The 18,372-nt window shown below is 43.4% G+C and overlaps 1 protein-coding gene across 3 annotated transcripts in view; it reads left to right on the top strand.

The window, feature by feature from the left end:
- The window catches only part of GAS2L2 (growth arrest specific 2 like 2), an 80,123-nt gene extending 62,973 nt beyond the window's left edge, over positions 1-17,150 (top strand). For all 3 annotated transcript variants that reach the window (XM_068265363.1, XM_068265361.1, XM_068265362.1), the window contains exons 6-7: positions 9,196-9,475; positions 12,439-17,150. In XM_068265363.1, coding sequence (XP_068121464.1) covers positions 9,196-9,475; positions 12,439-14,425 — 2,267 coding nt within the window. In that variant the 3' untranslated portion in view covers positions 14,426-17,150. The remainder of the gene's footprint in view (positions 1-9,195; positions 9,476-12,438) is intronic.
- Positions 17,151-18,372: the final 1,222 nt, after the last annotated feature.

The raw sequence follows: 18,372 nt of genomic DNA, 5'->3' as shown, positions 1-18,372 counted from the left end.
CATTTAACACTTCTATGGTAAAATGGCTGCAATGGATACAAATGAAGCTCTATTTTGACCATTGACCTTTATTTTGACCTTGGCTGCCTGCTTGTACAAAAGAAATCCTGAATCTCAAAGATCCTGGAAACAAGCAGGCTGGAAAATTAAAGGACGTATGCTTTGGTACTCCATGCTTAATAGTCCCTCCCTGTGAATGGTCGCTAGTATGATTATAGCGATTCTGCTTCCTCACCAACCATTAAAAATATCATTTTGAGCTCCCTTAACAAAACCTCTATGATGAATAGAATTGCAATGCTCCCTCCAAGCTGTGGTCAATGGCACCAATCAGCTTATTTGGCCTTTGGTCCGTGATGATACCAGGGCTTACAGGCCATATAGCTTTTTACTCCATCAGGATGGCAGGTCACTGATTTGATTACCGCTGAAGGCTTACATCTTAAAGTGGACCAGAACTCTTGCACGTCCTCTTGCACAGGACAGAAGGAAAACAGAGAGAAATGCACCCTGTATGTATTTAGAGAGTTTAGCCAGTCTAATTTGATCTCTCAGCTGTGTTAGCTCAGAAATCTCCCGTGCCATGGCAGAACAGCTAACATGAAAGCAGGAAGTAGACACACTGCAGATTTATTGCAGGATTCGTATGCGTTTTTCTTTAAAGGTTATTATGCTGTTGTGTATCTTTTAGAGCAGAGAGGAAGTTCTGAGTTCAAGTCCGCTTTAAGGAGCTGAATAGTGTCTGGAGCCATTGCCCTGATAACAGTGAAGACTCAGGACCATTGCTGTCTTATCACACATGTAAGAAAATGAATAACTGATGCAAAATGGGGAGGTCACAGTTTACTTATGACAACCTGCCTTTTTGCTCATAAATTTTGTATGGTAAAAATGGCATCCTTTTTGATATGCAAAAACTTCATTTTCACCACAAAACAATATTGGTGAAAATGCTTAACCCCTTCAGTACCATCGGTGACTGGCTCCTTAAAGAGACTCTGTAACAAAATTCTCAGCCTTATTTCTTCTATCCTATAAGTTCCTATACCTGTTCTAATGTGGTCTGGATTGATGCAGCCTTTTCTAGTTGCCCTGTCTCTGTAATATATTATTATTGTTATTATTATTTATTATTATTGATTTATAAAGCGCCAACATATTCCATGGCGCTGTACAAAGTAAGAAACAAACATGGGGTACATAATAATACAGACAATGGTGTTCACAATAATACAAGATACATAATTAGTGACAAAATACAAAGAATGATACAAAATACAAAATATAGAATTGGTAATGACACTGATAAAATTAACATGATGAATAAAATGTATAATGGTTACCAAGACACAAAAGGGGGAGAGAGCCCTGCCCTTGCGAGCTTACAATCTAAAGGGAATGGGGGGTGGGGGGAGGGGGGGGGGACAGGACGAGGGGTAGTATGCAGCAAATATATAGAGGCTGTGTGTTTTAGGATACCTAGTAGGAGTGCAATTTGGTCTTAGGACAAAGGAAAGTGGCCTAAGGTAGCGCATATGCTTGTCGGAACAAGTGTGTTTTTAGAGAGCGTTTAAAGGTAACAAAGGTTGGCGACTGACAGATGTGTTGTGGGAGGGCATTCCAGAGGAAGGGTGCAGCGCGTGCGAAGTCTTGTAAACGTGAATGTGAGCAGTTCAATTCTAGAGGAGGACAACAGAAGATCATGTGCCGATCTGAGATTGCGATAGGGTTTGTATCTGGAAATTAGTGCGGATATGTACCGGGGAGAGAGATTGTGGAGAGCTTTGTAGGTTAGGGTTAGGAGTTTGAACTGAATCCTCTGGTTAATTTGCAGCCAGTGAAGAGCTTGACAAAAAGGGTCGGCAGAGGAAGATCGAGAAGAACTATGAATGAGACGAGTAGCTGAGTTCAGTACCGACTGGAGCGGGTCCAGTCTGTTAGAAGGTAGTCCACAGAGTAGTATGTTGCAGTAGTCCAGACGAGAAATTATAAGAGCATGTATTAACATTTTAGTTGTGTCTTGAGTGAGAAAAGGACAGATGCGAGATATGTTTTTGAGTTGGAGATGGCAGGAGCTGGTTATGGAGTGAACATAAGGAATAAAAGAGAGAGATGAGTCGAATATCACCCCCAAGCACCGAGCTTTGGGAACTGAAGTTATGAGAGTGTTATTAACATTTATTGTTACTTCAGGCAGGGAGGTGGACAGAGACGGTGGAAAAATTATTAGTTCTGTTTTACACATATTAAGTTTTAGGAAGCGAGAGGACATGAAGGAGGATATAGCAGACAAGCAGTCAGGAACACGTTTAAGGAGGGAGTTAAGGTCTGGGGCAGAGAGGTACAGTTGTGTATCGTCTGCATAGAGGTGGTATTGAAACCCAAATGAGTTGATTAAATCACCAAGACCGTGCATGTAGATGGAAAAGAGGAGGGGACCAAGGACAGAGCCTTGGGGAACCCCGACAGACAAAGCATGAGGAGAAAAGATCCGATCTGAGTAGGAGACTGTGAAGGACCTTCCAGAGAGGTAGGAAGATAACCATGTGAGAGCAAGGCCCTTTATTCCTACATTTGAAAGTATTTGTAGGAGTAAGTTGTGGTCGACAGTATCAAATGCTGATGACAGGTCAAGAAGGATGAGTATGGAAAATTGACCTTTGGATTTGGCTGTAAGAAGGTCATTGGCCACTTTGGTAAGGGTTGTTTCCGTGGAGTGGTTAGAGCGAAAGCCAGATTGGAACTGATCAAGTAGGGAGTTAGCCAGGGGTCGAGTCCTGCGTGAACGCGGGGGGACGGCGTTCACCCACTTTTTTTGGACAGTGGACGCCGTCCCCCCTAGCACCCTGGAGGGGAGCAGCACAGCAGAGAGGAGCATTGTGCGCAGCGTGGGGAAGGGCGGACGTTTCCCCCCCCTCCCTCACCTTGGGGCTCCTCTCCGTGGCTCTCCCCTCCATAAAGAATGCGGCGGCGGTGGCTGGCGGCGGTGACTGGCAGCGGCATCAGTGGGCGGGACTTACCTCCTCCAGCGTTCCGGGTTGACGCTGTTCGTGCAGCTACTCTGGTCTTCACTAGACCAGAGTAGCTGCACGAACAGCGTCCACTTGCCGGAACGCTGGAGGAGGTAAGTCCCGCCCACTGATGCAGCTGCCAGTCACCGCCACCAGCCACCGCCGCCGCATTCTTTATGGAGGGGAGAGCCACGGAGAGGAGCCCCAAGGTGGGGGAGAGGGGGGGAAACGTCCGCCCTTCCCCACGCTGCGCACAATGCTCCTCTCTGCTGTGCTGCTCCCCTCCAGCTGGGGGGGGGGGGGGGGCACCTATTCACCTGGCTACATATACTGGGGCCACTATACACCTGGCTACATATACTGGGGGCACTATACACCTGGCTACATATACTGGGGCCACTATACACCTGGCTACATATATTGGGGCCACTATACACCTGGCTACATATACTGGGGACACCGATACACCTGACTACATATACTGGGGACATATACACCTGGCTACATATACTGGGGCCACTATACACCTAGCTACATATACTGGGGCCACTATACACCTGGCTACATATATTGGGGCCACTATACACCTAGCTACATATATTGGGGCCACTATACACCTGGCTACATATACTGGGGCCACTATACACCTGGCTACATATACTGGGGCCACTATACACCTGGCTACATATACTGGGGACACCTATACACCTGACTACATATACTGGGGACATATACACCTGGCTACATATACTGGGGCCACTATACACCTGGCTACATATACTGGAGCCACTATACACCTGGCTACATATACTGGGCACATATCCACCTGGCTACATATACTGGGGCCACTATACACCTGGCTACATATACTGGGGCCACTATACCCCTGCCTTCATATACTGGGCACATATAAACCTGGCTACATATACTGGGGACACCTATACACCTGGCTATACTGGGGACACCTATACACCTGGCTATACTGGGGGCACCTATACACCTGGCTATACTGGGGACACCTGAACACCTGGTTACATATACTGGGGACACCTGGCTATACTGGGGACACCTATAGACCTGGCTACCTATTCTGGGGACATCTATACACTTGGCCACCTATTCTGGGAATATCTATACACCTGACCACCTATTCTAAGGACATCTATACACCTGGCTACCTATTCTGGTGACATCTCTACATCTGGCCACCTATTCTGTGGACAACTATACACATGGCTACTTATACTGGGGACACCTATAGACCTGGCTAGCTATACTGGGGGTACCTATTTTGGGAGAACTGCTGTCAGATCTGTATTTTTGGGGAACCGCTGATGCCAGATTACGTGTATTTTGGGGAACCGCTGCCAGATTGTGTATGATTGTGTATGTTGGGGGACCACTACTGCCAGATTACATGTATTTTGGGTGTTACGTGTATTTTGGATGATCCACTGCTAGGTTTCGCGTATTTTGGGGAACTGCTTCCAGATTATGTGTATGTTGGGGGAACTGCTGCTGCCAGATTGTCTATTTTGGGGGAACCACTGCCATATTATCTGTATTTTGGAGTAACCTCTGCCAGATTATGTGTATTTTTGGTGAAATGCTGTCAGATAACATCTACTTTTTGGGGATACACTACGACAGAGCTCAAACTTTCCCTGGCAAACCTTTTATACCACTGCTAAGGCCATGTATATTTGGCCCCACCCATGACCACGCCCATGCTATGCTTGACCACGCCCATTTTTTGGAGCGCCAGAGATTTTTAAGGTGAGTCCACTCACTTCTTTTTCCAGGACTAGACCCCTGGAGTTAGCAGATAAATAATGTCTTAATTCTGCATGTATATGGCGTTCAAGTAGTTTGGATGCAAATGGGAAAAGTGACACTGGGCGGTAGTTGGCAAGTGTGGTAGGATCTAGAGAAGGTTTTTTAAGTAGTGGTGTCACAACAGCTTTCTAATCTTCTTTTCTTTGTCAAGCTTTGTCGACCCAGAGAGGAATGCACTGCCTCGGCTGTGATAGGGAGAAGTTATGCACACCCCCTTCACGCCCCCTGCAGGCTCTGTGTGTATGCTTTGTTTATCCTTCACAGACAGGTCTCTGCTCTCGATTTCAGCTTGTCTGAGGGGGGAGGGAGCTGCCCATGCTGAGAAACTGTGACAATCCCTGACTGGAGTGCAGAAAATTCACTATGTAATAAAAACTTGTAGTATACTGTAACATGATATATATATACACATACATCACTTCCTGGTTAGGGGCCATGTTTTTTGTTGGTAAACACTGCCTAAAACTGGCAATTAAAAGCCAGGATCATGGCGGGGAGCGGCAGAAATGGCAAAGAGGCACCCAGGAGATCACAGTGACTCGATTGGTATGTTTTTTATGGTACAAATCAGACAGTACAGATTCTCTTTAATGATCAGAGACCTCTGGTACCAGAAACTGGTGCATACTGTTGAATCACCACACTGAATCGCCACTACCGTCATACACCCGTCATTTTAGCACACCCACTCTGCCGTCTCTATAATGGCAGAGCTCTGTGAGCTGGTTTTATTGGCTCACATTGATGACAGCTTCAGGAGCCAATGAAAACAGCTTCTTACTAGCTCATGGAGCTCTGCTGTCACATCAACAGCATGGCGAGTGAGCCAAGAGAACAGCAAGAGGGCACAGTGGGGCCCTGGCAGGAATAACAGCCTCCAAACAGGGCGTAGATTTCAATCACTGCCATCCGAAAATGGTTTAACCACTTCAGGACCACCGGCTTACACCCCCTAGTGACCAGGCCATTTTTCACAATACAGGGCTGTGCAGCTTTGTCAGTGTGCTGCACAGCCCTAAAACTAAGCACACAAATTAATGTTACCTCCTTTTATTGTCCTTAATAGGACACTCTTTTGTAGGAATCTGATTGCTGCTGCAATCCATTGTTTTGCTCTTTTTTCATTAAAAATATGAGGCTTTTCCCTCCCTCCCCCCCTTGGCCGCGCTAAATCTTGATAGGACAGCGATCGGCTTTCTTCCCCGCCTTTCATAGGCATCAGCCTATGAGAGGCCATGCATTACGAGCCGCTCTGAGGGACAGCCGAGTGTCCCCTGTACAGCGCTGCAGGAGATAGCAGCGCTGTACAAAGGTAAACAAAGGGGATTTATTTCCCTTTTGGCAGAAAACCATGATTGCTGATAGCAGACTGATCAAGGAGCGGAGCTCCGTGAACTGGCAGGGAACAATCGTACATGTGCGCATGCTTTCCCTGGTGAACTGCAACTCCAGGACTTGACGCCAATCGGCGTTAGGCGGACCTGGGGCTGCCGCTGCGTTCACGCAGATTGGGGTGAGGCAGTCATTAGGTAGTTAACATCCCTACCTTTGACACACATGTATAGTTATCCTTTCATTTGAATAATGTTTAGCACTTTTGACACCTTGTATCGTTAGCAATTGCAACTGAAATATTTTTTTTTTCAGACTCAAAGCACTTGATCTGCAGTCTCTAGGGCATGCTCAGTAGGCAGTAGCGGTGTTAGGGGGCCTTACTGAATAGGTGCTGGCTTACCGAACAGGCAGAGCCGAGATTTGAACTCAGGTCTCTTGTGTCAGAGGCAGAGCCCTTAACCATTACATTATCCAGCCACTATAAGCTATTTAAGTATAAGTGTGATTGTGGAACAATTAACAGAAAGGAGTTATATATTCAGTAAATAATCTATTTTCAAGCTGCCATCAGTTATCTCATGAATGATAGACAGCACCCCCTGTGATATCATGGCCGCGTATTCATGCCATATTTGAGTATATAATATAAGAGTAAAATGTATATGGGCATTAGCAATATAATGAAATTGCTGTTGTATCCTGCTGACTAAAGTAGCCACTTTTCATATTCTGGCAGCACTATGGTGAGTCTATTATACAGACCTAGCAATTACCTGTCAGAGTTTGTGAAAATCAATTACTTGAGCTAGGTCATTGTTTGCTGGTGGTTATGACATTCTGACAGGTCGCCTGAGCAAGCCCATTGAAATGCTTTCTAGCATCAGTCACCTGTAATGCCTGGTTTTATATGCACAACCTCACTGTCACTCACTTCTCTCTTGGAAGTCTGCCAGGCATCCGGCTCTAGTCTGCCGGGAAAGGTATGAGAGACAATCAAATCTCTGCATGGTCCATTACCTTCTTACTGTTATGTCACTTGTCCCTGATATTTGTGACATTGTGTCTACGGTAGTCTATTCTTGGATCCTTGTGAGACATTAACCGCTTCTCTGCCCTTCATGTTTATATCAAGTCTCTTAATATGCGCATGTAAATGGTAAATGGCCTATGTATGGGAGACAGTCCCCCTACGCCAAGCAAAATAATTATATAAAGTGGTAAGTGGAGGTTCGGAAACACGAGCTAGTTACACACATCAGGGTTGCCAGGCAGAATTTTTGGATGTAGATAAATTGCCCTTAAAACCATTTAAACTAATTAAACGCCACATTGAAGGGAGCTGAGAAATAGTCAAAATATATACAGATATGTGTATTTCCTGCCACCTGTCTTGATAAATCAGCATCAGTATGTCAGGTTTGTGACAGTCAGACTAAATGCACCTAGGGTATTATGCGGTTCGGCAGTAGTCTGCTTGTACAAAGAAAGCTATTTCCTATTCTCTGGAGAAAGTCACAACCCTTTAAAAAAAAAAAAATGAAAAGACAAAACCCTGCACTGCAGATATAGATAAAACTGTCAGCCAGCTTTCTTCTCCAGCACACTCACACATCACACTGGTCTCTGTTCTACTGAGCAGTATCCTCAGTTCTCCTGCGGAGTGCTCAGAAATGTGAACAGGAAGGAAGGAATGGGGAAAGAGAGAATGAACAGCCTAGGATAATGATTTCTTTGCTAACAGCAGAACAGGCCTGGTCAAGGCACCATCTTACTTCACCCAAGGGACTTACACTCAACTCACCCTTTAAGTACAATACCTGGTTTAGGAAAATGTATAGTCACCCCCATCCTCCCCCAAAACATAGTAACCACCACTTGAGCAGATCATTTGGAATGAGCAGTGAAAAAATTAGGAACTAAATACCTCACCAACCATAATCTGGGTCCCACAGCAGCTGCCATGGCTACTATCATTATTGTTATGCCAGAGCTTTACATTCATGCAGAATCAGTATTGTAACAGATGGGGCAAAAGCCACCCAGAAGCTGGAGAGCCTACAGCTAGTTAGCTGCAGGTTTTCCATCAAAAAAGCTTATAGTGTACCTGAGGCAGATGTTAACAAAAAACATACTTACCTGCAAAGAGGGAAGTCTCTGGATCCTCCAGAGGTTTCTCATGTTCTCCTTACACCACCATTGCCTGGCACGAACCCCCAAAACATATCCGACAAAAGCTTATTGGATATGTTATCGTGGCTGCACTCCCTGGCATGTATGAGCACCGCGTTCGCTCCTCTTTGTGCAAGAGTGCAGTGTATTGCACCTGCGCGAGTACAACTGCGCCAACACAGTTAGGGCTGGTTCACACGGGCATCTGCTGAGCTTTTGCTTGGCATTGCGTTCAAACACCAGCGTTTTAACGCCAGCGTATAAAAGCTAGCTTTTGAAAGCTTTTGAAAAGCGTTCAAGGCTAGCAGTTCTGGTCTCTGCTATTGTTTCCTCGCGTTTACTGCCTCTGAAAGCAGTATGTTGCTTTTGAGACTAGACGCAACGCTGGGATCTACTGCCAGGCTTTCATGAAAGCCTGCAAAAGCCAGCTCTAAACGCTCCCATTCACTTGCATGGGATGGCAGTAGATCCCAAAAAACGCTGCGTCTGAAACGCTGCGTTAAACGCCACAAAAACGCCCGTCTGAACCAGCCCTTAGTCGGAGCTGCTCCTCCACGTCTGCTCCAATCCAAGTGGGTCTGAACTTGTGCAGGTGCAGCACGGCAATGATAATGCACAAAGAGGTTGTCCCAGTCAGTCTCGAGGAGGATACAGGAAGCCTCTGGGTGATCCTGACGCTTCTCTCTTCTTTGGTATGTTTCTATCTTTTTGTTAGCATACTGTTATCCTGCTAATACAATTTAACTTTAGGAACCTTAAGTTTAGTTTTGACAGAGTGTATTTCTATGAAAAGAGAGTTTATTTTTTCCTAATATAATAAATGTTTTTTGTTTCCTTCCTACAGCTCATAAACAAATGTCTACTTCAGGCAGCCGGAAGCCTTCATTCCCAGTTCATGAGATCACAGCTCGTGTAACACCAAGATCAGACGACCCCAGCAAATCCCAAACCACACTTATAGTTAGCAGATCTCAGACTCCTCTACCCCCGGTGGACTGGAGGACCTACACAGCTAACAATAGCAGAACACATTCATCATCTAGCTCTCCGGAAAGTGCCGACAAGACACCTGGATTTAAAACACCACAAATGTCCGGTGACCTTAAGAAAAGCTTTGCATTGAGGTATAAATAGCTTTTCTTCATAATGAAAAAAAATCAAGACCCAGCTATTACATCTAAGAGGTGTGAAACAGTACACACAGACACCACACACACACACGCACACACACACATACACTCACACAGACACACACACATAATATGCTCAAGCAGAGCAAGTGAATACGCAGGGTCCTGTCATCGTAGCATGTGCTCTTAACTTATGCATGATCCTTTGAATTAACGCATGATGTGATGGTAGCGTGACTGTGATACTACACTAGCGTGGGCGCTACCACATTACTTAATGTGATGTATCCCAGTAGCATTACCATCACATTGTGCGGTACTTCAAAGGATCGTGCGTAAGTTAAGGGCACGCTGACAGGACCGCAGACAGGGCTTGTATTAACTTCGTTGATTCGTGAATCAACTCCATAATTTTTTTAGTATTTATACAACATATAACATCTGTAAAGTGCTTTTCTCCTGTAGGACTCAAAGCGCATAAGCATGGCTCAGACCAATAATTGGTTGATTGGTAAACTGTGGCACAGAGGAACAACTCTAGTCCGGAAATGCCAGGCTAAACAGGTGGCTTTTCAGTCTGGATTTGAATAACTCCAGGGAAGGGGCTGTCTTTACTGGGTATGGTAGGGAGTTCCAAAGGGTTGGGGCAGCATGACAGAAAGCTTTGTCTACAAAGATTTTAAGGTGCACTCTGGGAGTGAACAGGTTTATGGATACTGCTGATCTGAGGTTGTGAGAGGTGTGGTGCAGTTTCAGCAAGTCCTTCATGTATCCAGGGACCAAATTGTGTAGGGATTTGAATGGTAAAAGTCCAATCTTAAGAGGATTCTCCACTTTACAGGTAGTCAGTGCAGTGAGCAAAGAATCGGTGTAATGTGACAGTGGCGAGGCTGGTTTGTTAGCAATTTGGCAACAAGGGCTCTGTACTAATTGCAGGCGGTACTGGTCCTTGTTTGGTGGGCCTGCATAGAAAGCATTGCAGTAGTCCAGGCGTGATGTGATGAAGGTGTGATGAAGGTGAGAACTTCTGGGGATTGAGATTTTTGCAATGTTCTTCAGATGAAAGTAGGAAGATTTGACTACAGCCGAGATCTGGTTTCTGAAGCTCAATTCCCCATTGATTAGCACACCAAGGCTGCGCACAAGGTCGGAGCTGTTTATATCTGAATTGGATTGGTGCTGATTTAGGATAGAGCTGTTTTGATGCCAAGCGCTGGCTTTGGACAACAAGGGCCTCAGTTTTGTCAGCATTCAGTTTCAACCAGATGTCATTCATCAACGCCTGTAGCTCAGCTAAGCAAGAATTTATTTTTGAGTAGGGTCTGTTCCATCAGGTTTGAAGAACAGGTATAGCTGCATGTCATTCGCATAGCAGTGGTACTTCAGGCCGTGTTGTTGGATAATAGTTGCAAGTAGCAGCATTTAGATTGCAAATAGCAGAGGGGGTAGGATTGATCCTTGTGGCACTCCAAATTTTAGAGATGCAAGGCTGGACATGACAGGTCCTACACCCTGTGTTCTGGCAGTCAAGAACAATATGAACCACTAGTGTTCCCCAATTCTGTCCTCAAGGCCTACCAACAGTGCATGTTTTGTAGAAATTCACAGAGGTAGATAATCAGCTCTGCTGAGACACTAATTACCCCACCTGTGAATGTTTGTGGTTTCCTGCATAACATGTTCTGTTGGTGGGCCTTGAGGATAGGGTTGAGCAACTAGAGGACTGAGCAACTGATGCCACAGTACTCCTGCAGTCTGTTGAGCAAGATTTTCAAAGTATATATAGTCCTGTTGCTTACTGTCCCTCAGAGGAGTTCTCACTCTCAATATAATCCCTACCATAGTCATGTGCCCATCAACAGTCTAGTGCCAATTTAAGGGGAAAGCCAATTAACTCCAGGGAAGAGGCTGTCTTTACATATTTGTTTTTGGGATGGTGGAGGAAACCCACACAGACATGGAGAGAACAAACAAACTCCGTGCATATATTTCCCTAGCTGGGATTCGAACCAGGGACCCAACACTACAAGCCACCTTGCTTAGTGATTGATGATCAGTATACTTTGCTCCACAAAGAATGAAATGACACAATTAGGCTTACTGACTTATCATGGATAGCTCATTCATTAATCTGCAGGTTGGAAAAAGCAAAGTAAATCAGACTTAAGGCTTGATTCACTAAACCGTGATTAGTCATATCACGGCCGTTTTTGCGTGATCGCAAACTTGCGCGTGCACTCACGAATTAGCACGTGACAATTCGAGATTGCGTGCCCAAATTCGCGATTGTGTGCAAACGTGAAAATCATGTGAAAACGGCTGTGATCTGACTTATTACGGTTTAGTGAATCAAGCCCCTAATGATTATCCTCTATAATAAAACCCCTGTGTGACAGCATGTGCTGTCTCTGTGTAGCTGGTGCTTTTTACTGCTGCACATGTGTGCAGCACGGACCCAGCCTCACAGAGACAGGAGGACAGGGCCAGGGAGCCGGGCGGGCGTGTGAGCGGGCGGCCGGGTTTGCTAGCAGCAGGTGTGTGAGGCGGGTGCGCTCCTGCGCAGTAACATGCGGCAGACGGCGGCGAGAAACAGACCCTAGAGCCCATTTTCAAACGGGCTTGGGTCTACTAGTTATATCACAACATGCTATAGAGAATCTAGTGGGACATTACTGTGGAACGGTGTTGCAAAATAGACATTGTTTCAAAATGCCTACTGGATTTTACAAATGTAACATTTTTTTTCTTCTTGTTTGACCTCTCTGAAAAGGAGGCAATAGAACTCTGGTTGAACTTATTAACATGTCTGAGCCCTATGTTGCTTCATGGCAGCCAATCACTCTAACAGCTGGCCTGATCAGATGATATTTACTGACCCCACTAGACATTATAACCATTGTGACTAAATGTTTTTAGATACCAATGTACTTTCAGTGTGTTTTTTTTTTCTTTACTAGGGGAAATGAACGACCAGTAACACCATCTAGGAGACAACTGTTCATGGAAGATGGTCATTCTGGACAACAGTTTCTTTTCCCGCCTCCGGGCCATAACAGTCTTCACTTGTCTATATCTTCAGCAGGGTCCCAGCCAACTGGAAGTGAAGGTGAAGACTCTCACTCTTCAGATGTTTTTTATGACAGCCGCAGAGGTAGACAAATGAAGAGCCCTGCACCTGGATTTAAAGAAAAAATGTTAAAGACACAAACAACCATGGAGAAGGACTATGCTCAGCAAGAATCACGACCCAAAACACCTTCACGCTATTTAAGATCGCCTAGCCCTTCCAAACATCTCCTTTACACACAACCAAACAAAACAGCAGAATACCAAGCCAAGTCCAGCACTGGGATTTCTGCACGACCTTCTTCACCAACTAAACAAATAAATGCACGATCTACTTCTCCTACGAAACAACTTATTCGACCGCCTTCTCCAACAAAACAGTTCAACACTCATGCTGCTCCCCTTGCTAAACAAATGCATACACGCAGTGTTTCTCCAACTAAACAGCTTAGCCAGCCAATTACACAAGAACTTAATGGTGTCAGAACCATGTCTACATTTAATAGGCCATCCACACCAAGCAGAGGTTACCAGGGTGAATCTGAGAACAGAGACAGAAGTAAATCTATAGGCAGTAACTCCAGTATGTCCCATAACAATCAAGCGCCAACAAGAAGTGTGTCTGTTTACAATGAAAAAGTACAGACTATTACAATGGGTAGGTCTACTCCAACAACGCACCTTAACAAAAATGGTTTAACACAGGGCAAGGTCTCTAGTTATAGCATGAGAATGCAGAACAGACAATCTAGTGCATTAGAAGCCTCAATTATGACTGATAGTGCTGAATCAGCTTATAGGTATACACCAAAGCCCATTGGTCCAGACCAAGAACAAGAGTTATATCAGAGTCTGGAAGATGAAATCCAATCAAACATCAAGGCTTTAGAGGATGATTCAGATGAAAATGATAAGGAAGAAAACAAGTCTGCAAACTTTACATCTAGCATAGCAAGTGATGTAGCTGTTCATAATTTTACCATGAGAAAAGCTTCAGTATCTTCAATGCCATTGATGCAGAACAGGTTAAAGACACCAGATGGAGAAGTAGAAGTGCCCAGAAGTGGAGTCTATATAAATACCAAGTGGAATCCTGGAGGAGGAAATTATGATGATGTCATCACAGAACTTTCCCAAGGTCAGTTGAAGCTTAATAAGGTTGATGTGGAAAACTGGATTTCCAGAATACCTCCCAAACCTGTTTTGAGGGAAGCTGTGCAAACTGATTCAGCTGCTCAGCCTCCATTGCCGCAACAGAAACTTGAACCAACGTTTTCAGTACAAACTATGGATAAAACTAAAACATCTTTCATAGACTATAAAGATAACAAAGTCAAACAACTGCCATCTCAAAGAGCAAGACAGCTGGCAATGGAAGCGAAAAAGAAGAGCTTAGAGTCTGCAACCGATATCCAAAATTCAACTCCTAATTGTCCTAAAGAAGAAACAACCTCAGAGTCAAAAAAGTTCACAGAAGCATCAAAGCAAAAAAGGTCACTGAAAAAGCCTGAAAGGGTGCCATCTATTTACAAACTCAAGCTGCGGCCAAAAATCAGACCTCGTAGAGATAACAGACCAGAGAAAAAGCCATCCAAAATCCCAACCCCGGTTTCTTACCTACAAGGCAAAAAGTCTAAGAGTACAAGATCTACCAGTGAAATTCCTATGAGTGCCAGGAGTCAGAGTGAGTCACTGAGCACAGCTTTAAGTACAGGTGAGACACAGAGCACAGCTTTTAGTACAGGAGATCAGGAGGACACTGATGAAGCCGTCTCTGAACTCTCTCTGTCTCTGGAAGCTACTGGTTCTTCGTTAAAGCAAAGCTATGATGAAAATGATGGAAGCAAATGTGAAGAAGTAGAGGAGACGTGGATCTGAGACAGTAGAATTTTTTTGAAATTAGTTTTATCACTGCAAAGTATGAAAGAACCTTGAAGTAATTGTGTGCTAAAATGTAATCCAAGCCATTTGATATGCTTTAAAAGGTAATCACATTCATCTTGATAAATTACTGTGAGCATCCATTTGGAAAATTATTTAACATAAACAGCATAATGTTACGGGCAAAGCAGTGGGTTATATAACCTATAGATAATCATATTTGTTTGTCTGAAGAGTAATATTCTTTATAGGGAATGGATGTTGCTTCAGGTCTTGGCTACATGTTACATTATGTAGCTGCAAATCTGGCCATAAACACAAATATGCCACTCCAAAAAGCCTCTATGGGAAGCTGCTATTCTCTTGAGATTTATACCAGTTTTAGAGCATTGATATTGCCTGAAGTGAAGCTAAATAAAAATCAGATTTACTGTCAAGTTGCTGGATTGCGACCCACAGAATGGAATGTCACACGATTTGCAAGGCAGGCATATGTTTGTGACAGGTTGCCTTTAACAAGAGATACAAAATTGTTTACTTGCTTAGATAAATCTATCTGAACAAATATGAATTGTAGCATTACATTATTAACCTCTGCAGTGTAATGATTAGTTCAATATTTTTTAAAAATGAAGATTCCATGACACCTCTGCTTTCTATTTTAGGAGTCCTTGTATTCCCTACTTAGGGTTCTGAAAGCCAACATAGATTCTTATCCAGATAACCATTCCATGCCCCAAAGCTCAGAGGACACATTCATTAAGTGCTTAACCGATCATTTGCCAAATAAAGATAGCTCTTTATACTGTAATCCTATCAAGTGGGGTCCAATTGGTCTCCAGTCAGACATGTTCTAAAAAAAATTTGAAGTTGTTAACAGCCGCCATTTTAGGAATTTGTTACCTCACCAACAATGAGTCCAAATCAAATATTTTTTCCTTATTTTTAATGTTAATGTGTCAACTGCAGCCATTTTGTTACTGGGGTCCAAAGAAATCCCAAAATATTTGGCATTTTATTGTATTAGAAGCAATGTATAACTACATGTTTTACTCCATTTTTATGTGGTAACAATGTTAAACCACAGGAGATATGCTAGATACAGTGCTGCAGATGTCATAAATTCAATTTGGGAGGACAATGTTGACACAGATTTGTAAGATTCTGACAACTCTAGTATTGAAAATGACCACGTCTCAGATCAGTCTGATCATAGTGACACAGAATCCGGTAAACAAATAAACTACTGAAGATCAAACCAGTGATATCTCTGTATCAGAAGAAAGTCCTTTACAGATAAATGGTACATGTGGACAGGGGCGCGGCAAGGGACGTGGAAAGGATCAAGGTGAGCCTGGGCCTGGTTCTTCCAATGCATAAAAACACACACAAGATGTGCTTTTTGGAAGAATCGGTACAGTCTGGCTGGCGGAAAGATACACCAACTATCGGCAGACACCGGGTCCTGAATATAATCAGACAGCAGCCTTGAAAACAAGTGCTGACACATCCCTTCATTACTACAGAAATGTTCGACCTTATTACTTCAATTTTTTTTCCCCAACAATAAATAATATGTTTCTTGAATTAAAAAGCCGTTTAGTGATGATTACTTTCTTCAGCAATCACAGAAACTGCATGGGGACTACTCAGACCCCAGTTGGTAAGATTTGTATGAAACATTTGTGGATAGGATGAGAGTTAAACACATTGGCAAAGAGTTATCAAAACTAATGAAAAGAAAGCTGGAGCTAAACTGGTGCAGGTCAAGGCTTCTGATTGGTTACGCTAGGTAAATGATCCCCTTTTGCACCTACTTTCCTTTTGATGAATTTGTCCAACTGATCTCACCAAGACTAATTTGTTGATCCCCTATAAAGAACAATCAGTAGCTCTGTGGCGTTTTCTTGGGAAGGTAAATTTGAGGCATTCTGGATTTCTCTATTGACCTGGGCACTAGGATAAAGATAGTCACGCAGCCCTCTTGTCAGCGCTGCAAATAAGCTGTGTTCCTACCTTTCTTGTCTACAATGCTGTTAGGGTGAAAGTGACCCCATGTCCCTATATTCTGAATACAGCAAATATATGAAACCATGGAAGGTGTTGAAAACTTATAATTGCTCTGTCTAATTCAATGTCATTTTTCATTGTTCTTGCCTTTATTTAGGTGTTGTTAAGGCAATACACTGTGTACCATCATCATCATCATCACCATCCTCATAATCAGTGTTGTTAGTCTCTGTGGCTGTTAGTGAGGCAATACAAATTACTACCTCTATCCCATATCTATATGTGTGGTTTAAGTTAGTAATGGTTGTCAGATTCTTGCATTTGTTCTGAACCCCGTCAGACACGGGCTGGTCACTTTACACTTACAGTGTTTTGAGGGTATTTAACCACTTTACCCCCAGCGGTACGAATTTCTCCGCCCCTTTTTTCCCTCCTAAAAAACCAGGGACGGAGAAATCCGTACCTTCCGCGCCACCGCCGCTGTCCGCGCTCCCGCCGCTCGTGAGCGCGCACCTGCCGCTCGTGCACGCCGCCGCCCGCTCGCCCGGAGATCAATGAACGGGAAAATCCATTCCCGTTCGTTGATCTAGCCCCCGCAATGATCTGCTGCTTCTTTCAGAAACAGCGAGATCATTGTGCTTCTCCCAGCCTCCTACTGCTTCCTGTAAGCGTCCTTCCGGACGCTTACAGGTCGCATGTAAACAAACACTCTGTGGCCATCTTGTGGCCAAATAGTAAACTACACCCTAAAAGCATTTTACATACACAAACATTACATTTACACAATAAATTAACTCATTACCTCCCACACTCCCCAATTTTTATTTTTATTTTGTAATTAAAAAAAAAAAATACAATAAAAAAAAAGCATAAATAGTTACCTTAGGGACTGAACTTTTTAAATATTTATGTCAAGAGGGTATAACACTGTTACTTTATAAACTACGGGCTTGTAATTAGGGATGGATGCAAAACTGAAAAAAATGCACCTTTATTTCCAAATAAAATATTGTCGCCAAACATTGTGATAGGGACATAATTTAAATGGTTTTATAACCGGGACAAATGGGTTAATACATTTCATGGGTTTTAATTACAGTAGCATGCTTTATTTAAAAACTATAATGGCCGAAAACTGAAAAATAATAATTTTTTCCCACATTTTTTCCTATTTCCCCATTAAAACACATTTAGAATAAAATAATTCTTGGCATAATGTCCCACCTAAAGAAAGCCTGATTGGTGGCAAAAAAAGCAAGATACAGTTCATTTCATTGGGATAAGTAATAATAAAGTTATAGACGAATGAATGGAAGGAGCGCTGAAAGGTGAAAATTGCTCTGGTGGTCAGGGGGTAAAACCCCTCAGTGGTGAAGTGGTTAAAGTCCTTCAAAAAGGGCAAAGAAAGTCAAATTTAATGTGTGATCATAGTGAGACTACAGAGTTATGCCCTCCTCTGCCTGCCTCACAATGATCAGCTCCCATTGGCCAGCCATCACCAGCAGTCATGTGATATTGGAGACATGGCCAGTGTCAATATTACTGAAGATAATCTCTCTTCCTCTGATGATCTACAGAGATATTAAAAGTTAACTTCCTTCCTATTTTATACAGATTTACTTGAATATGAGATCCTGCAGAATGTGTACTGATGTACTGCAAACAGTCTTCAGAGAACGGTGTATGAACTTTATATTTGCAATATGTTAATTAAAATTGCTCTGCTGCTGAGATGCGTCTCCACAAGGTTTCTAGATTATATTACATATCATGGAAATTAAATTATGACAAATTATGATTTTACCATTGGCCACTTCTTACTATCATATAGTTACATAGTTATCTATATAGAAAAAAGACATGCATCGTTTTTATTTAGAGCTCGGAGTCCCTTTAAGTTCACCCTCCTCCCTGATTGCATGAAGGTACCACCT

This window comes from Hyperolius riggenbachi, chromosome 2 (genome assembly GCF_040937935.1).
Source record: "Hyperolius riggenbachi isolate aHypRig1 chromosome 2, aHypRig1.pri, whole genome shotgun sequence".
Lineage (NCBI taxonomy): Eukaryota > Metazoa > Chordata > Amphibia > Anura > Hyperoliidae > Hyperolius > Hyperolius riggenbachi.
The sequence above is the reverse complement of the archived record's forward strand: the minus strand, read 5'-3'. Positions and strand labels throughout refer to the sequence as shown.